The 20491-nt window shown below is 36.8% G+C and overlaps 2 protein-coding genes across 2 annotated transcripts; both read left to right on the top strand.

Moving 5' to 3' along the window:
• Positions 1–4252: 4252 nt before the first annotated feature.
• On the top strand, positions 4253–12390 carry LOC137737991 (beta-glucosidase 40-like). The gene is made up of 13 exons (XM_068477584.1): positions 4253–4412; positions 9475–9541; positions 9774–9832; positions 9908–9983; positions 10072–10143; positions 10303–10390; positions 10489–10744; positions 10831–10946; positions 11033–11256; positions 11447–11478; positions 11551–11653; positions 11757–11865; positions 11968–12390. The coding sequence occupies exons 1-13, from the start codon at positions 4266–4268 to the stop codon at positions 12152–12154; spliced, it is 1536 nt and encodes a 511-aa protein (XP_068333685.1). The 5' UTR covers positions 4253–4265; the 3' UTR covers positions 12155–12390.
• A 4148-nt stretch (positions 12391–16538) lies between these two features.
• On the top strand, positions 16539–19695 carry LOC137736638 (UDP-glucose 6-dehydrogenase 5-like). Its single transcript, XM_068475875.1, has 2 exons — positions 16539–16790; positions 17932–19695. The coding sequence occupies exon 2, from the start codon at positions 17952–17954 to the stop codon at positions 19392–19394; it is 1443 nt and encodes a 480-aa protein (XP_068331976.1). The 5' UTR covers positions 16539–16790; positions 17932–17951; the 3' UTR covers positions 19395–19695.
• The last annotated feature ends 796 nt before the right edge of the window (positions 19696–20491 follow it).

The following is a 20491-nucleotide window of genomic DNA, read 5'->3' as shown; positions in this document are numbered from 1 at the left end:
TTTAACTCCGATTTTGATGATTTTTTATAACTATACTCCTTGACCCTATATGAATACAATGAATGAATTCGATCTTCAATTTAAAATATTTACACAAGTGGATACCACAAAATCTTATGTTATACTTAATAAAAGTATAAATAAACTCTAAGTGTTAGTCAATCTATCGTTTTACGAATTCTCCAAAACTAATTTCAACGATCCAAACCGTCAAAATTGTTTGTATATGCTTGGAGATCACATCAGCAAAAAATCACAAAAAAAAAACATTCAGAGATCAAGTAACGGGACAAAGCTTTTCAACGGTTATAAACGAAAAATCACGATTTAACGGTTATTTTAACTCTGATTTTGATGATTTTTTATAACTACACTCCTTGACCCTATATGAATACAATGAATGAATTCGATCTTCAATTTAAAATATTTACACAAGTGGATACCACAAAATCTTATGTTATACTTAATAAAAGTATAAATAAACTCTAAGTGTTAGTCAATCTATCGTTTTACGAATTCTCCAAAACTAATTTCAACGATCCAAACCGTCAAAATTGTTTGTATATGCTTGGAGATCACATCAGCAAAAAATCACAAAAAAAAAACATTCAGAGATCAAGTAACGGGACAAAGCTTTTCAACGGTTATAAACGAAAAATCACGATTTAACAGTTATTTTAACTCCGATTTTGATGATTTTTTATAACTACACTCCTTGACCCTATATGAATACAATGAATGAATTCGATCTTCAATTTAAAATATTTACACAAGTGGATACCACAAAATCTTATGTTATACTTAATAAAAGTATAAATAAACTCTAAGTGTTAGTCAATCTATCGTTTTACGAATTCTCCAAAACTAATTTCAACGATCCAAACCGTCAAAATTGTTTGTATATGCTTGGAGATCACATCAGCAAAAAATCACAAAAAAAAAATATTCAAAGATCAAGTAACGGGACAAAGCTTTTCAACGGTTATAAACGAAAAATCACGATTTAACGGTTATTTTAACTCCGATTTTGATGATTTTTTATAACTACACTCCTTGACCCTATATGAATACAATGAATGAATTCGATCTTCAATTTAAAATATTTACACAAGTGGATACCACAAAATCTTATGTTATACTTAATGAAAGTATAAATAAACTCTAAGTGTTAGTCAATCTATCGTTTTACGAATTCTCCAAAACTAATTTCAACGATCCAAACCGTCAAAATTGTTTGTATATGCTTGGAGATCACATCAGCAAAAAATCACAAAAAAAAAACATTCAGAGATCAAGTAACGGGACAAAGCTTTTCAACGGTTATAAACGAAAAACCACGATTTAACGGTTATTTTAACTCTGATTTTGATGATTTTTTATAACTACACTCCTTGACCCTATATGAATACAATGAATGAATTCGATCTTCAATTTAAAATATTTACACAAGTGGATACCACAAAATCTTCTGTTATACTTAATAAAAGTATAAATAAACTCTAAGTGTTAGTCAATCTATCGTTTTACGAATTCTCCAAAACTAATTTCAACGATCCAAACTGTCAAAATTGTTTGTATATGCTTGGAGATCACATCAGCAAAAAATCACAAAAAAAAAACATTCAGAGATCAAGTAAAGGGACAAAGCTTTTCAACGGTTATAAACGAAAAATCACGATTTAACGGTTATTTTAACTCCGATTTTGATGATTTTTTATAACTACACTCCTTGACCCTATATGAATACAATGAATGAATTCGATCTTCAATTTAAAATATTTACACAAGTGGATACCACAAAATCTTATGTTATACTTAATAAAATTATAAATAAACTCTAAGTGTTAGTCAATCTATCGTTTTACGAATTCTCCAAAACTAATTTCAACGATCCAAACCGTAAAAATTGTTTGTATATGCTTGGAGATCACATCAGCAAAAAATCACAAAAAAAAAAACATTCAAAGATCAAGTAACGTGACAAAGCTTTTCGACGGTTATAAACGAAAAATCACGATTTAACGGTTATTTTAACTCTGATTTTGATGAATTTTAACAGCTACACTCCTTGACCCTATATGAATACAAAGAATGAATTCGATCTTCAATTTAAAATATTTACACTAGTGGAATTTATATGCTTAATAAAAGTATGAATCAACTATAATATTAATAATTATATACATTTAATATTTGTAATAGATTAGTAGTGTATGTATTATTTTTTTTATTAGGCTTTCATTTTCGAGTGTAGATATAGTACTTGAACGAGAAATGTTTTAATGTTTTCAAGTAATATTTATGTCGCAATGTGTGGTATGTGCAAATTGTAAAAAAAAATATATTTTTCTTAACGGGTCATAACGGGTTGGGTCACTTTACCCGTTGGGTAAAGTGACACGACCTGTTAAGGACCCGTTAAGATAACGGGTGTGACACGACACGACCCGTTAAGATAACAGGTGTTACACGAAAACGACACGAACACGACAGACACGACCCGTTTGCCAGGCCTAACCCTTCATATTTTGGTATGGAGTGAGATAATAGTGACAAAAAATTAAGGTTTTTAAGTTAAAATGGTCTTTAAATTTGACATAAACTCTTCACTTTGATCATTAAGATTTGAAATCAATAAAAGTGGTCCATGAGTTTATCCACCATCAATCATTTTGGTCATTCCGTAAAAAATCTCTATTAAATAAGGATAAGACAAAAATACTCTCACTTTTTGCCAAATTATTTTGGACCATTGTTTATTAAATTAAGAGTAATTTTATCATTTTAGCTTTTGTTTAACACAATTTTCATAGAATGACCAAATGATTGATGGTGGCAAACTCAAAGATCATTCCTATTAATTTCAAATCTCGAGAACCAAAATGAGGAAGTATATAACAATCTCACTGATCATTTTAACTAAATGCCATAAATTAATTATTAATTTTGCACCATACTTACTGAAATGTCACATCCCGGCCCGGAGGGAACCACTTCCCAGGCCCACTCCACCACCGTAGCACGATATTGTCCGCTTTGGGCCTCGACCACGCCCTCACGGTTTTATTTCTAGGAACTCACACGAGAACTTCCTAATGGGTCACTCATCCTGAGAGTGCTCTCGTGCGCTACTCGCTTAACTTCGGAGTTCCGATGGAACCCGAAGCCAGTGAGCTCCCAAAAAGTCTCGTGCTAGATAGGGATGAGAATATACATATAAATATCACCCCCCTGAGCGATGTGGGATGTTACAGAAATGACTAGTTATGTTATTATTTATATCGTAATAATGTTAGATAGAACACAATTTATATTACATTACATTTGAATATAGTATATCAGTAACTGATAGGACATATGTACATCACTTGTGACCTCGTGTGTGAAAAACACATGGCATGTGCAAACATAACTGATGTTTTTTATAGGTAGCACTTCACGTGTTTTTAAAACACAGAAACATTTTTTCTAAAAACGCTTTTGATCGCTACTTAGTACTACGGTCTAGTAGTATTATTCTTCACTTATAAGTGATAGGTCTAAGGTTCGATTTTTGTCAAAAGCAATTTAAACTACATTATTGTTAGCCTATTGTGAGGCTTAGCCCACCTCCTCTTGCTTAGTTTATATAATATCGCTCGTTAAAAAAAAATAAACGTTTTCAATCATTTTAAAATTATTTCCAGATAATGTGGTACGTTTCCTATGAGGAATGCCAAGCTGGACTATAAGGCACACTATATATTCCAAAAACAAAGGAATGGCTGTAAAACAATCCACTACAGTCCAGGATTATAGATAAAGGCAAGGGCAATGTAAAATGAATCAATTTGCAATTTGAAATCTGAATCCTCATGGACTGGATACACAAATACATTTATGATATGAATATACATGTATATATATATGCATCCACCATGCTCATCATTCTGGTATGAAAACGTGTGAACTCAGGAGTTTGGTTTTTCATTCCCCGCTGTCCAATAACACCACTCTCTCTCTCTCTCTGGGGTAGCGCGCCGCCACTTTTGGTGGTGACCACCACCCACTGCACTACGTTTTTAATGCCTTATCGAACTCAACCACCCATTTTTCACGTTGTCTGTCTCTCACTGCAAATATACTCACCACTATAAATGCTCTTCCCTTATTCCCTCACCCATTTCTACAAATTCCTCCCCTGTAGTTTTCGTTAATCTCTCTCTAATTAAGCAGGGATTAGAAGCCAATCTCCTTCTTAATATCTCCGCCGCCGTTGAGAAGTGATGGGGTCGGAAAGAGGAGGCCTAGCTTTGGTCGTCACAGCATTTCTATTGGCTGTTGGGTTTCCAACATGTTTGTCGGATTTGGATATCAACAGGGGTAGCTTTCCCAAAGGTTTTGTCTTCGGAACTGCGTCTTCTGCTTTCCAGGTTCGTCTTTTTCAACTGACTCTTTTGCCCTTTTGATTAACGTGGTGGTTAAAGATCACTAATTACTCATTATTTCTCGTGATTATAGTTTTCTGTTTTTTAGTGTTTGGGTTTCCAGTAATCAGTGATTAATTTCTGGGATTTGCATTTGCATCTTATACCCTGAGTTTTGATGTTTTTCTCGCTCCGTTCCTCGTGCGAGTGCGGATAGCTCACTTGATTAAAAGCATTTGCATCGTATTTGAGCGCCCGAGCACGTGAGGTTCCGAGTTTGACTCATCGTTACAAATATTGCATGTTTGAAACAAAATTGTAGTTGTAGTTTTTGCAAGTCATTGCATCCGCAGATTCACAGTAATCACGTGAAGATAGAATGTGATGGTGATGTAATTGCTGGAGCATAGGAGCTTTTCCGGTTTTTCAATTTTGTTGCTAAATAAACCCACTTAAAAGTAGGGGTGAAATTTTTTTACCAAATTACCCTACCAAAGTTGTGTCAAAAAATTTGTACCATTGGTAATGGTACAGTATTTATACCGTATCATACATTTTTTGTATGGTAATTGTATTCAAAACTATTACCAATGGTATACCGTACCGTATCACTACTATTAATATTATATCATTTATTTATTCATTTATATATAATTAGGTATTATTATCATTATATATGCACTTATATTTTTTTCCTAGTCATTTATCCAATCATCTCACCCTCTAACCTCAACTTTCCCAATAAAAAAACCTAAGTCTTCTTGCGCTACGACTCTTCATCTTTTCATTCATCTAGCCACTGACTTCGTCTCTATAGCTCCATTTCCGGCGACTCTCTCTCTCCAGAGTCCATCTCATCTTCTCCTTCATCAAATTGGGATGTCTTTCTCCCTGACTTCGTCTATCAAGTTAATTTTTGTACAATTTTAAAGAATGTAGAGATGAAATTTAGGAATCTTTGTACTATTTTTTTAGGGATATTAGGTTCTTTCAGAAATTCTTCCATCTATTTACTTTTTGTTTCTTAAATAAATCTTATAAAATTCTCATAATTAAATAAAAAAGTTTTAGAAATCCAAAGGGAATGACCAAAACACGTTTGGGCCTTGAATTGGGTTGGAAAAAAAAAATTGGCCCAAAACAAAGTGGTAATTACTATTACCATATCATGCCAACCGAACTATATAGCATGCCGAAATTCGGTATACAGAAAGTTTAGCATGGTAATGATAATAGATTTTGTTATACCAAAAGTTTGGTATGATAATTGGTACATGGATTTTGGTACAGTAATCGTACCAATACCACCCCTACTTAAAAGGCAAAAAGCACTTCAGCTCACATCAAAATGACGGTTGAGGGCCAGAGTCCACAAAGTCATGCAATCGAGAAATGAGGGTCATTACCGGAATTCCAAGTTCATTTTCGGGAGTTTTCTAGTTTTTGGCCTAAAAAAATGACCACTATCTATTATGATAGAGGTAGAGAGGAGCTTGGCTGGCTCTTAACATTGAAGAAGAGTTCCTCCTCAGTTTAGATAGTGTTCATAACTGTTTATATTATAAATCATCTTTTATGGATTTTTTAAGGAAAAAAATTAAATTTAAGATCATTTAATCAATCAACGACAGTAAATAGATAGACAGTTATTGATCCTAAAAACTACCAAGTCTACGTGGCGCGCAAGCTGAGTAATTAATAAGCTAACTATGTTCTTCAATTGTATGTTGGGCGTGCCAACTTGTCGACCAATGAGTAAAATATGTTGATGTTACGTTGAGCGCGCTACTGACTTCTTGATCTTGCAACTACGGCCAAGGAAGAAACACGCCTCGACCTTTGAGGTCTAGAGCCTGAAGACAAGGCTGCTAGTTCTACAAAGTTCAATATCAAATTCGGCTTTCAATGTGCCGAATGTAGTAACCTGTAAAACCTCACTTCGCCAAGATGGCTAATGAGATGACCTATGGCAATAAGGATTCGAAAATCCTTCTTGACCGAGACTTGGATAGATAACCAGTCGGTCTTGATGCAGTGCTGTTTATCCAAACTGAAGGTGCTCCGGGAACGGTTGATTATACGGCAACAGTGCTATTTATCCAAACTGAAGATGTCACCAGTTGCCTTCACAGTGTTGTTTATCCAAACTGATGGTGTGTTGACGGAAAAAAAAAAAATCTCAAGATGTTTGAGAGGTTTGCCCAAGACAATTTGTGTGTTGAATTGGAGTATGTTTTCCATGTTGCACGACCTCTTGTATTTATAGTGATTGTGCATCTGCTTGCAGTCTGATGGTATTTGTAGAATTCAATTGCAACTTAAACTCTTGGAAGGGAGACTGATCCGCGTGTCATCTATCCGAGCCTATCTGCGCTTATCACATCACCGAATATTTCCCGAAACTGAACCGAAAAAATCCCAAACCGAAAATCCCAAAAATTTCGATACCCAATACAGAACCGATCCCGAAATTTTAGTACAGGAATCGGTCTCAAGTTTTTGGGATTTCGAAAATCCCAAACCGAACCGAAAAATATATATATTATTTAATTTTTAAATATATATTTAGAATTTTAATAGCCGTCGGATTCTGTTGAGATTTAATCTTAACCGTTGAATATAAATCAAAGTTATCAAACCCTGTCTCTGACTTTCTCTCTCGGTCTCTCGACACTTACCTTACCTCAGACTCAAAACTTCACCTCACCTCACCTTAGTATCTTCTGAACGGAACCTCACCACTCTCCTCCCACTCGCCTTAATCCCGAATCTACCCACACCAGTCCTCATTCCTCACAGTCCTCACTCCTCACCAGAATCGGGCCTTCACCCACTGTCCATACCACCCGAATCCGGCTCCTGAATTGAGCTCTCGGTCTCAGTCCGCACTTCTCCTCGCTACAAAAGGTAAGAAATTCCTGCAATAAACTCAACCAAAGTTCATACAAATTGTTTGATTCCAAATTCGATTAGGGATTTTGAATTTGGGTTTCTGAATTAGGAATTCTGAAATTAGGGTTTTTGAATTAGGGCTTTTGGAATTAGGGATTTTGAATCCACGAAGAGGTTATAGAGGGAATGAGAGGTTAAAGGGGGAGGAAGCTTGACGTAAGTCATGTTTTCTAAAATACCTTCTGCAATCAGAGCTTTTTTACTTTTGTTTCTTTGTTCCTTGTAAAACGTTTTGCTGGAATGGTCATCAAAGCATGACATTATTTGTGCTTTTAAACTGTTTACACATGCAATGATCCTCACTCACGGGAACACTTGCACACATGTAAACTATAAGTTCATATCCCGCTTCTCTGACTCAAATTATGTCAGTCGTAAAAGAAATTATGAAGGAACCTAGTAAACTCTGGTTTTTGTCCCATGATATAATTATAAGCTATTTTGTTTTTTCGTATACACGATTGTTCAAACTTCAATGTATGTTCATCTATTGACATGATGAGTCTTGAGAGAGTATATATATTTGGTGGTATGGAAGGACAAATCTGAAATGAGATATCTTAAAAAAAAAAATGGTGTGTTGAGCAGTTTGTTTGAATGAAATCACTTGGATCATCATGGCATATGAAAAGGTTTACCAACAACTATATATGTAATAATGTAAAATGTGTGGGAGTCGTGTTTCTACAGATGTTTATCACTACAACCGGAGCCTGGTGAAACATAATTTCTACTGTTATCTTTATCACTAGTCTGGCTTCAAATGTTAGCTGAAGGTGAACACTTTCTGTAGTATACTGTATACTTGGGTTTGCTTTACACAACATCCTTTTTGGAATATAATTGTGGGCAATGTGTGTATTTGTTAAGTAGTTGAAATAAGTAGTAAAAACTTAAAATTGATAGTTAATCTGGAAATTTATTAGTCATGACTCATGTGTTGATATTATGTTTCAAATTAATAAATGGTCTTGCTCATTTCGTGGTGTTTAATGGATAGGTGGTGCTTTTCTTTTATGATGATCACTTCACTGCACAGCCAAGATATGCAGTGCAGATTTGCTATTCTGCACACTGCACAGCCACAACCAAGTTATTATAGCCGAAAAGTCGAAAAGCCCAAAAATATTTAGGGATTCCCATTGTCCCGAAATACTGAAACTATTTCAGGATTCTCGAAAATTTGGTTTGGGATCGGTCTTGAAATTGGAAATTCCGAAATTTTCGATTTGGAAATCGAGACTAAGGTTTCAGTTCGGTATCCCATACATGCATCTCATCAGACCAAAATCCTATTCCATCTAGGCTTCTTATCAAAATTTCATCTCATGCATGCATCTTATCCGACCATCTTGATCAATTCCGAGCCACATGCATAGCAACATTTATCCATCATCAATATCACCCACTTTTAAATGGATAATAATAACCAAAAAACCCAATCCTATCAGCAAAGCGACCTTGGGCAAACAAACAATATTAACCAAAATGATAATGATTATAGCATGCCACGTGCTGCTAATCATTCCCAAAATGCTGATCCTTATCCCTTGGTTCCCAAAACTTCCCAAGTGGAACCAATCCGTATGCCCACATACCACGTATCCAAAATTACTTTGAATTGCACTGTTTTTGGATTAAAGATTCTTTGTTCGCATCCAACTCATCTCGTTTTTTCCCATCCGACGATCTAGAATTATGCTCAATCAATGATCTCGATTGCACGGGCCGATGGTGTAATTTTGAATCCAAATAACAGTACATAATGATTTTATCAAATTTATCCATTTGTTTGTGTATAAGTAATTTATAATATTAATGACTCTGATTACAGTTCGGTAATTCCGTGACAAAGTAAATTGAGAAAGAACTTTTCTTCATTCCTTCACGATATTTGCAAACCAGCCTTTTGATGCTTATAACTTTTCGTATATATAGTGACCACGAAAGCATTCAGAATTTGTCTTTCATCAACCAGATATTGTTTTATTTCATAATTTATTTAAACTTTTATTAATATCAATTGTACTTTTGATATGATACACAATTATTTGAGGAATATGGTTATAAAAAAAAACAAGTTACTTACATTTTTTACCTTCTGATTTTTTGTCAGTACGAAGGTGCAGTTAAAGAGGACGGAAGGGGGCCTTCTATCTGGGACACCTTTTCACATACTTTTGGTAATAATTTGTTAATTTATCGTCAATCTTTAGTTTTATTTTTAAATTATATTTTGCCGTACTTTGAAATATTTACCAATTACAAAGTATCTCACTCATCACATCATAATTAAATAAAAAAAGAGACGCTCGTATATATATTCCATGTGACACTCAAATCGTCCATATTTTAGGGAGCAATTCAGAAATATATAACACCTAACGCATGCGGATCATTTGCCTTGTGCTGCAGGTAAAATAACCGATTCCAGTAATGCAGATGTTGCTGTGGATGAGTATCACCGTTATAAGGCAAGTCTAGTACTCAAAACTAACCCTTGCATTTTCTTTGTTAAATTGAGCAAAAGTTAAGTTAGTTGCAAGCAGGAGGATGTGCAACGTATGAAGGACATGGGAATGGATGCTTACAGATTTTCGATATCCTGGACTCGGATTTTCCCCAGTAAGCTCTATTAGTTCTATGAGTTCATATTTACTTCACATACAAGATTAGTTCATCAAATTTTAACTGCGAGCTTTTCGTATATCAGATGGAACCGGGCATATTAATCAGGCGGGTGTTGATTACTACAATCGTCTCATCGATGCATTGCTAGCCAAAGGTGCCTTACATTTTCATTTTTCTCCAGAGTTTTGTATGTACTTCTGACTTTGCATTAAGCTCCGTCACACTTCTTAATGGCAACGGAGAAATTTCAGCATCGAACGTTTATTTATCAGGATGGAATCATGGACTGAACTATGAGATTCTGTATGTGCAGGCATTGAACCATATGTGACCCTCTATCACTGGGACCTCCCTCAAGCCTTGGAAGACAAATACAACGGGTGGCTCAACCCTCAAGTCATGTAATCAACGTTGACAGTTTTGTTCCTCTAATTTTTGTAAGTTTGATTAACGATGAGTTTTGGATTCAAGTGATTCATATGACCTTAGTCCATTGCAGAAAGGACTTTGCAACATACGCGGACGCATGCTTTCAAAATTTTGGTGACAGGGTGAAGCACTGGATCACATTCAACGAGCCACATACATTTTCTATACAAGGATATGATGTAGGGCTCGAGGCACCGGGAAGGTGCTCCATCCCCCTTTTACTTTTCTGCAGGGCAGGAAACTCAGCAACTGAGCCTTACATAGTTGCTCACAATGTCATCCTGTCTCATGGAACTGCGGCTGATATTTACCGGAGAAAGTATAAGGTAAGAATGATGGAATGGAGAAATATTCATGCGCGTAACTATTAACAACAGAAGTTGATTAATGATGCTACTTGGTGTCTTTGCAGTCAAAACAGCGTGGATCGGTTGGGGCATCATTTGATGTTATCTGGTATGAATCAGCAACAAACTCGACAGCAGACGTCATTGCAACTAAAATAGCCCAAGATTTTCAGCTTGGCTGGTAATCACAAATTTGATTTTACTACTTAGTTATATTTGACTAGGAACTGCGTTATAATTTGTGTAATCACTATGTTGGAACGGCAGGTTTCTTGATCCATTTATGTTTGGGGATTATCCAAGCTCTATGAGAAGTAGGGTTGGAAGTCGGCTGCCAACCTTTTCCAAATCCGAGTCTGCTCTAATTAAAGGGTCCTTGGATTTTGTGGGCATTAATCACTACACTACCTTCTATGGAAGCAACGATACCGCTGATATAATTGGACATCTACTCAATGACAGCCTTGCAGACTCTGGTGCCATTACTCTTCGTAAGTACTCACATTGAACGCGTTACATATTCCTCTTAACCGTTCTATGTTCCAGTTATTCCATAAGTTGTCGGAATCACCAATTCAGAGATAGGGAAGTCAAAGACCAACATGTTAGAGTTCCATAACTTGTTATCATTCAAAATTTTGTTGTTAGCTGAAGATATCCTTTCTTTTTCCATGTTTTCAGCATTCAAAGACGGGAAACCTATCGGAGATAGGGTATGTAGTATGGTTAAACTCTCGTAAATTACCTTTAATTGATCCGACATGAATGCTTGTGTGAAATTGCAGGCGAATTCTATATGGTTATACATAGTGCCAGAGGGGATGAGAAAATTAATGAACTACATTAAGAAAAAGTACGGCAATCCTCTAGTGATTATCACTGAAAATGGTAATGTTTCGATTTCCAAATAGAAGGGATGGGAAATCCAAAAGTTCTTCATGTTCATGGGACATTTCATGAGTTAATCTTCTTGGTTTCATTATTTCCGCAGGCATGGATGACCCGAATAGCCCATTCATTTCGCTCAAGGATGCTCTAAAGGATACGAAAAGGATTAAATACCACCATGACTATCTTACGAATTTGCTAGCTTCAATCAAGTATTAACCATCTTTTATTAATCCACTAGCTATGAATCTACTCCTCCTTGTCCATATTTTGTGGTGTAAAAGCTGATATCATTCTGTTTTCGTGGAATGCAGAGAAGACGGCTGCAATGTGAAAGGCTATTTTGCTTGGTCTCTGCTGGATAATTGGGAATGGGCGGCTGGATACACTTCTCGATTTGGTCTCTATTTTGTGGATTATAAGGACAAGCTCAAGAGATACCCAAAGGACTCCGTTCAATGGTTCACGAATTTCTTGAATTCTACTCAGACAAGGGAATGATCATCTGATGTTGTGAATCTGAAGTCCTGCACTTGCACCCCAACTCATCGAGTACATGAGGATTGTTGCAGTTCAAGTTTCTTTGGGATCGAGCAAGCCATCATAAACAGTGTTCAGATCATAGTTTGTGGACAGACGTTTGGAACAAAAATAGCTTATGATTCTATGAAAAGAAAAATATGATTTGAAATTACAAGCTTTTGATTTATTTTTGCAATCAATATATTGTTACACTTAGAAACATAAAAGGTGTGATTAGTGCACACGATATACATTGCGAAGCAGAGAAAGGCTGGAAAGGCAAGCAAACTCAGGAACGAGTGTTCCGTTCCAATCCCTTGGGATTCAAGCAACTCATTCCGCTAATCAAACTGGCGTTGAAGGCAATCAAACTCAGATTCGGATTATATTTTGTCGATTACAAAGACAATCTCAAGAGATACCTTAAGGATTCTGCTCTATGGTTCAAGAACTTCTCGGCTTCTTCTACTTGAACAAGGAGGTGATGAACCGATGCTCCTTACGTTCCGCGAAATTCTGCATTTAAATTACACCAGAAGGTTTCATCAAATGCACACAAGGGTTGTTTTGATTCATGTTCTTGTCACGTCGAGGAAGCGATCATGATCCAATGTTCAAGCTATCAATACTGTTTGCTCTCCAACACTCGAGCCCAATTGACAGTCAGCTAGTACCTTAGGTCCTTAGATTGAGAAAGACCTGTCAAGAGTTTCCAATCACATCATTCGTTTGACACCTTTCACAAAAACATAAAAACACTTATATTTTTATCCCACCTAACTCTATGTTAGAGTTGGTCTTAAATTATAAGCCATAAGTAAACCATTAGAGTTGGTTTTAGGTCATTTGGTAGAAAATTTATGTAGAATCTCCGACCTTTTTAGGGCACTAACAAAAATATAAAACTAATTGTATTGTGGTCCCACATTCAACTCTATCTCAGTTCCACCTGTCCTAATCAACCAGTCCACCAAAGTTTAAACATGGGTCAATGTTTGCATAATCTTTGTGTTGACCAGGAAGGACTTATAGTTTCAAATCCTTCTCCATGATAAGGATTGCGTAGCCAAAATCTAACCTATTGAATATGCCAATTGGCCTAACCATGAACAAGGGCGGCAAAATATGACACGTCCGTGGCTTCGATCCTATTTAAGTTGATTTCACTAGTACTATTGTCATTCTTCCAACCAATCACTGTCTAATATATTTCATTCGCATGGAAGATGATTCTCTCCGAATCCATTTTGTGGGAATCCTAAGAATACTCACATTTTAGTCAAGAATTCTCACATTCTAACAGTTCATTGTACATTGTGCGACCAGTTTTCGTCAGGTACTATTTATGTTTAAGTTTAAATAAAAGAAGTTAAATAATTTATGACCACATGATGTACAATAAATAGTTTAAATGTGAGGATCCTAGCAATTTGGATCCGGATGAAATCCAAATCCAATTCGCATGGACATGTCAAACAGTGCCGATAAAAAAAATAACGAGTCATGCAATTTAGAATTTGGACTAGGCCAATTGGATGGATAATGTGTTCAGGGGCCAATTTAGAATTCGGACTTTAGACGTTCTAATGTTAAATGTTCAGATTTCTAGATAAAAAGAGACCACGAAGTGCAAATTTTTTTTCTTCAATTTATTCACTGAGATATTTCTTCGAATACTTGGTGGACTTGTTGTCGTCAACCAAACTATATTGCGTTAATGTCACAAATATTGACATATGTCGAAACAAATTTGATGAGTGAGATCGAAATAATTTGTCAAGTATTCTCGACGCACACTTGATGGGAACAAAAAAGACCCGTCATAACATTCGGAAGGTCCTCGAAAAATATTCAAATGTATATTTCCGAAACTCCAAGTGATCTTGAACCACCTTAATCCCAAACGTATATCCGCCCTTGAGTGTGTTCATCTTCTTGCACTCGAGTTCGAGAATACTGCATTGCCGACAAATGATATTAACAATTGAACTGTATTAATGTCCTTAACGCGCATCCTGCGATGGTATTGTTTGGCCTGGAAAATGATTAGCTGCCTAATTCAATTGAAACCCATAAATGGAGGACTAGTTGTTGGCGTAGTAATTACTCCAAAATTCCAACAAACAAAATAAAAAACACTCTGTGTTTGGGAATCGTAGTCATATGACCAAACCGACCGCGAAAGGAGTGGACCTAATTCTTTTACAACAATTCCTCGTCCTCGTCCTCATCCTCATCCTCGTCCTCGTCCTCCTCGTCCTCGTCCTCGTCCTCCTCCTTGTCCTCCTCCTCCTCCTCGTCTCTGTCACTCTCTCACAAATTAACATCAAATGTCCTTCACGTCTAACATTAAAAATATCCTCCAATTAATTTTCTCACATAAATATTTGATAGCTTTTATTTGGTGTAATAAATATTTGATATTTCGTTTAATAAATTAATATTGGTGAAAGTGCATGCAACAGCACGTTTTATATAAATTAATTAATTATTCATTCATAATTTTCCTTCCTATTCGGATCTGTACCTACCAGTGAGGGTGAGGACATGTTGTTTGCATTATGCATGCCTTGCCTTGCATCGTACTCCATTTTTTTTCTTTTGGTCCTACCAAATGTTCCAATGATTTAATCATATATAAACGCTTCACTTTCTCCTTTTTTATACTTATTTTTATAGGTTTAATATTTAATGAAATTTGACATTTTGTTTTTGGACTTTTTTGTACAATGTATATCATGGCTCTATGTTTTTTTAGGGAGGAAAAAGAAAAGACCTGTACCAAAACAACATGTTGAGATATGCTTAACATGCATTCCAGTAGGCATAAAAATGACTTGTACCAAATATTCGGAGGGTCTCGCAAGGCCTTCACATATATATTTTTTGAACTTGAGTGGTTCTGGGACCACCTTAATCTCTACTTCCATTCGCCCCTGGTTATGTGTTTGTTTAAGGTTATAGGTCTTTATTTGGACCCCAAGACTGTAATGTGCCTTACAAAACTAGCATGAAATCCAAAGGTCTTCAGAATAGTAAAATAAAAAATAAAAAAAATGCAGAAAATAACATTCCAATTATAAGTAGTAGTAAATAAAATGACACGTTCCTTACCTTATTGGAAATTGAAACGAGATTATTTTTATTTTTTTTAAATAGATGATGAGCTTGATTTTTAATTAATTATAATTACTAATAAATTGTCCGATTTAGTCCAAATCACATAAGTTGACATTTACTTATACATTTTTAAATACAATTGGATCTAAATACACTAACAAAACATCTATGTTAACAAGGGAATAGACAAATCAGCTAATTCAATGTATTCAAATAATTCCATTGACGAAAGAAATAAGATATCATCAAGGATGACGTTATTGTAACTCTAAATCAATCATGTAAATGAGAAATTTTTCCACATATAAATGTGATAAAATAGGTAAAGTATGTCACATCCTAGCTCGGGGTGGATCACTTCCCGAGTCCACTTCACCACCGTAGCACGATATTGTCCGCTTTGGGCTTACCATTCCCTCACGGTTTTGTTTTTGGGAACTCACGAGCAACTTCTCAGTGGGTCACCCATCATGGGATTGCTCAAGCCCTCTTCTCGCTTAACTTCGGAGTTCCCATGGAACCCGAAGCCAGTGAGCTCCCAAAAGGCCTTGTGCTAGGTAGAGATGAGAATATACATATAAGGATCACTCCCCTAGGCGATGTGGGATGTCGCAATCTACCCCCCTTAGGGGCCCGACGTCCTCGTCGGCACACCACAACCATGGTTAGGCTCTGATACCAAATTGTCACATCCCGGCCCGGGGTGGATCACTTCCCCGGCCCGGGGCGGATCATTTCCCCGGCCCGGGGCGGATCACTTCCCGGGCCCACTCCACCACCGTAGCACAATATTGTCCGTTTTGGGCTTACCATTCCCTCACGGTTTTGTTTTTGGGAATTCATGAGCAACTTCCCAGTGGGTCACCCATCATGGGATTGCTCAAGCTCCCTTCTTGCTTAACTTCGGAGTTCTCATGGAACCCGAAGCCAGTGAGCTTCCAAAAGGCCTCGTGCTAGGTAGAGAAGGGAATATACATATAAAGATCACTCTCCTGAACGATGTGGGATGTTACAAGTAACATAAAAAAAATATCGTTCTTCAACTTATATCATGACATGATATATCGTTACTTCCACTTATCTCCGCACGAAAACAAACAAGGGAAAAAAACGTATGGGGAAGACTAGGTTGACTTTAACGGTGGGAACTTTCTTTTTACTACGTGATATTTGTTTTGTTTGGGTTGGGAAAATGAAAGGTGAAACGAAAACGTGTTGAATCGACGTGGATCGGGCGGGGCGCGGGGTACACACCACCACTGCTGTTTCCGGGTCACGCAGATCTCGGTTGTTGGATCTTAAAAATTCCTCACCGCGCTGTGAGCGTATATATATATACCCCTCAGATCCCCTACATTCTCGGCCATCAGAAGAAGAAGAAAAACAGAGCTCCCTCCCTTTTTTTTTTCTCTGTCGTCTCTCTTCCTCTTCTTCCGCATTAGATCTCTCTCACTTTTTGCCTCCGCCGTAGACCTGCCACCTCACATTGATTGAGGTAATACTCCTCTGCTTTGCTCGTTTGGTATTTCATCAAGCTCAGTGGTTTTGCTCATTTGGGTTCTTTTTTTTTTTCTTTTTTTTGTTGTGTTTTTGGGTATTTTGGATATTGTTTTGCGTAATTCGATTTGGGTTTTGTGTATTGAGGTGTTTGATTCGGGAAAGATTGCTCATTTACTTGTGTTATGAACTTGTGATGCTGTTTGGGTGTGATGGAATGTGTAGATCCTTGTAGTTTCTCACTGATTGCTGTAGATCTGATTGGGATCGGTTTTTAATTGGGAATTTGGATCTTATAGTTTGAGATTTGTTTGTGTGGGTTGTAGAAATGGGATTGTGTAGCTGAAATTTGAAGAAATCGTCCTCCTTCTCGATAAATTTCTTTCATTTGCACTTAAAAAATTGTGGATCTGCAAATCGTAATGCGTTTTTTTCTAGTAAACTTGTAGATCTTGCATGTACCTACCTCACACTTAACTACAGTGCTCTGTTTTAGGTTCATGAATCAGTATTATACTTTGAAATAGATAAAGTTTTGAGCCCATGCTGTGATATGGTTGTCGGTAGGGGAGACATTGATTCATTAGTTTTGTTTAATCTGCTAGATAAGTCGGCCCTTGTTTTCATGGTTAATCTTTTTGAGAATTTTAACGAAAAGCTTCCAGGACTGTTTATTTTAACGAAAAATCATATTTTTACACTAAAAAGTCAATCGTGGTACTATTCATTTTACCCTTTATTTTCTCATTAAAACTCAAAGTTTTTTAAGTCATTTTCATTAATTTTTCTAATCTTTTTCGATTTTTTTATTTTTTATTTTGCTTCACCATGGATGACCAATTTTTCTCCTAGATTTGGATATCATACTGCATTCTCAATGGAATATATGAAGTTCGAATAGTAATAAAGCTTGTTAGTAATCATTCTATATATTGGTGTATTTGTCCCTTTGTTCTTAATTCATATATGTTTCTGCAAGTTGTTGTAAATGTTTTCGTTATGTTAAGAAAAGTTAAAGGTCGGTCAGAAGCATTTAGTCCTTCAAATCTATAATAATTCCACAACAGCACAAAGATCTAGCATTTCAGTGCTTGAAAATACTGTACCTTATCTCATTGTTTTGGTCTGCTCGTCTGTAGGCCATCATTAGCAGAACAAGATGGTGAAGATCTGCTGCATTGGAGCTGGATATGTTGGTGGGCCTACCATGGCTGTGATTGCCCTTAAGTGCCCAGATATTGAAGTAGCTGTTGTTGACATTTCTGTGTCGAGGATCAATGCCTGGAACAGTGATACTCTCCCCATATATGAGCCAGGCCTTGATGATGTGGTGAAGCAGCGCAGAGAAAAGAACCTCTTCTTCAGCACTGATGTTGAAAAACATGTTATGGAGGCAGACATTGTCTTTGTTTCTGTCAACACGCCCACCAAAACCCAGGGTCTTGGAGCTGGTAAAGCAGCTGATCTTACCTACTGGGAGAGTGCTGCTCGTATGATTGCAGATGTTTCAAAGTCTGACAAAATTGTGGTTGAGAAATCAACAGTCCCAGTCAAAACAGCTGAGGCCATCGAAAAGATTCTGACCCACAACAGCAAAGGCATCAACTTCCAAATTCTTTCAAATCCTGAGTTCCTTGCTGAGGGAACTGCGATCGAGGACCTTTTTAAGCCAGACCGTGTCCTCATTGGAGGACGGGAAACACCAGCGGGTCAGAAGGCAATTCAAGCACTCAAGTCGGTCTATGCCCATTGGGTCCCTGAAGAAAGAATCATCTGCTCTAACTTGTGGTCTGCTGAGCTTTCAAAGCTTGCTGCCAACGCCTTCTTGGCACAGAGGATATCTTCTGTTAATGCCATATCTGCACTCTGTGAGGCAACTGGTGCAAATGTCCAAGAAGTGGCACATGCTGTTGGCAAGGACACAAGAATTGGGCCCAAGTTTTTAAATGCCAGCGTTGGTTTTGGCGGGTCTTGCTTCCAGAAGGATATCTTGAACTTGGTATATATCTGTGAGTGTAATGGCCTTCCTGAGGTAGCAAATTACTGGAAACAGGTCATTAAGATCAATGACTACCAGAAGTCTCGGTTTGTGAACCGTGTGGTTTCCTCAATGTTCAACACAGTCTCGGGTAAGAAGATTGCAATTCTGGGATTTGCCTTCAAGAAGGACACTGGTGACACCAGGGAGACCCCAGCCATTGATGTGTGCAAAGGGCTGTTGGGTGACAAGGCCCGGTTGAGCATATATGACCCTCAGGTGAGTGAGGATCAGATCCAGAGGGATCTTTCTATGAAGAAGTTTGATTGGGACCATCCCATTCATCTTCAACCTCAGAGCCCCCCGGCTGTGAAGCAAGTTGGTGTAGTCTGGGATGCTTATGCGGCAACAAAGGATGCTCACGGAATCTGCATCCTGACCGAGTGGGATGAGTTCAAGAGTCTTGATTACCAGAAGATTTATGATCAGATGCAGAAGCCTGCATTTGTGTTCGATGGAAGGAACGTGGTGGATGCTGAGAAGCTGAGGCAAATTGGGTTCATTGTTTACTCGATCGGAAAGCCCCTGGACGAGTGGCTCAAGGACATGCCCGCCGTGGCGTAAAGACTTGATGATGAGGAGAGAGGCACAGTAATTTGAAGATCGATCCCCTTGTGGGTAAAAGTTCTATCAGCTCTGAAGTTTGTTACTGAGAGTGGATGCTTAATTCGTCCTTATTTTTATCTTCTTGTATTAATTTGTTATTTCAGCTTTCTTAAAGTTGGGGGTTATGTTGCGTCGTATTTTACTTGTAATAGTACCCTTAATACAGTTCCTGAGTTTGTTCTCAGCTTAGTGGAATATATCTCAATTTGTTATTCTCTTAGATTAATGTAATAAAATCAGAAACCAGGAAATTATAATTCTTTTGGTCTTCCTTATTTGTTATGTTGCAAAGTAGTGTCGCTTACCATTGGAGAAAAACACATGTGCTCTGTCACCATGACATCTCGTGCTAAATAGACAACGCTGTGTGTGTAAATGATTAGAAGAAAAAGGCTCGAACCGAATGAACAAATGGCTCCCAAATGAATGCTAGCGTTGCCTCACATTTGGAATCATATTATTAATTTATGTAAAATGATACTATGTTGCAATACTATTTTACTTTAATATTGTTATAGGTCAACGAAAGAGTAAAATTATATATGTACAAGGCCGAGAGTTCAAATCTATAAGACAATGGGAGGAGGGAGAGTTAGCGGTTCTTTTATTATTTTTAAGAAAAAATGACGAACTTTAAACTTCACTAAAGAAACAGTGTTGTTTTGCTAAAAATAAATACGTCTATTTTTCCATGGTCATAGATGAGAATCGAGCGATAGAATTGCACCGGAGAGTTGTCGATGCTTTTAGCTTTTGTTGAACTCGTCTTTTGCACAAGAAAATAATTCAAAAGAGATATTTTAAACGTAGTTGGACAAATTACTTAAAACTAAACGTATATTTTTTTAACCCAAAAAAAATGAGGGGGCACATACCCCTTGCCCTTCAACAAATTCGCTCAAGTGTACCATGAGTATTTTTTTCTCTTGTATTTTTTCAAAAGAAATTCGATGTATAGGATATATTGTCATGTTGTTATTAGAATATTTTGATTGAGAGAGGAGTTGTATACTGAATAATTTTTTGTTTTGAAATTTTTATGACGAGTTCAAACT

The sequence above is a fragment of the Pyrus communis genome, chromosome 6 (genome assembly GCF_963583255.1).
Source record: "Pyrus communis chromosome 6, drPyrComm1.1, whole genome shotgun sequence".
Classification (NCBI taxonomy): domain Eukaryota; kingdom Viridiplantae; phylum Streptophyta; class Magnoliopsida; order Rosales; family Rosaceae; genus Pyrus; species Pyrus communis.
The sequence above is the reverse complement of the archived record's forward strand: the minus strand, read 5'-3'. Positions and strand labels throughout refer to the sequence as shown.

Coding starts and splice junctions, on each gene's coding strand:
- LOC137737991 (XM_068477584.1), top strand. CDS start 4,266: ATGGGGTCGGAAAGAGGAGGCCTAGCTTTGGTCGTCACAGCATTTCTA. Junction 4,413..9,474: donor CTGCGTCTTCTGCTTTCCAG/GTTCGTCTTTTT, acceptor ATTTTTTGTCAG/TACGAAGGTGCAGTTAAAGA. Junction 11,479..11,550: donor GGAAACCTATCGGAGATAGG/GTATGTAGTATG, acceptor GTGAAATTGCAG/GCGAATTCTATATGGTTATA.
- LOC137736638 (XM_068475875.1), top strand. CDS start 17,952: ATGGTGAAGATCTGCTGCATTGGAGCTGGATATGTTGGTGGGCCTACC.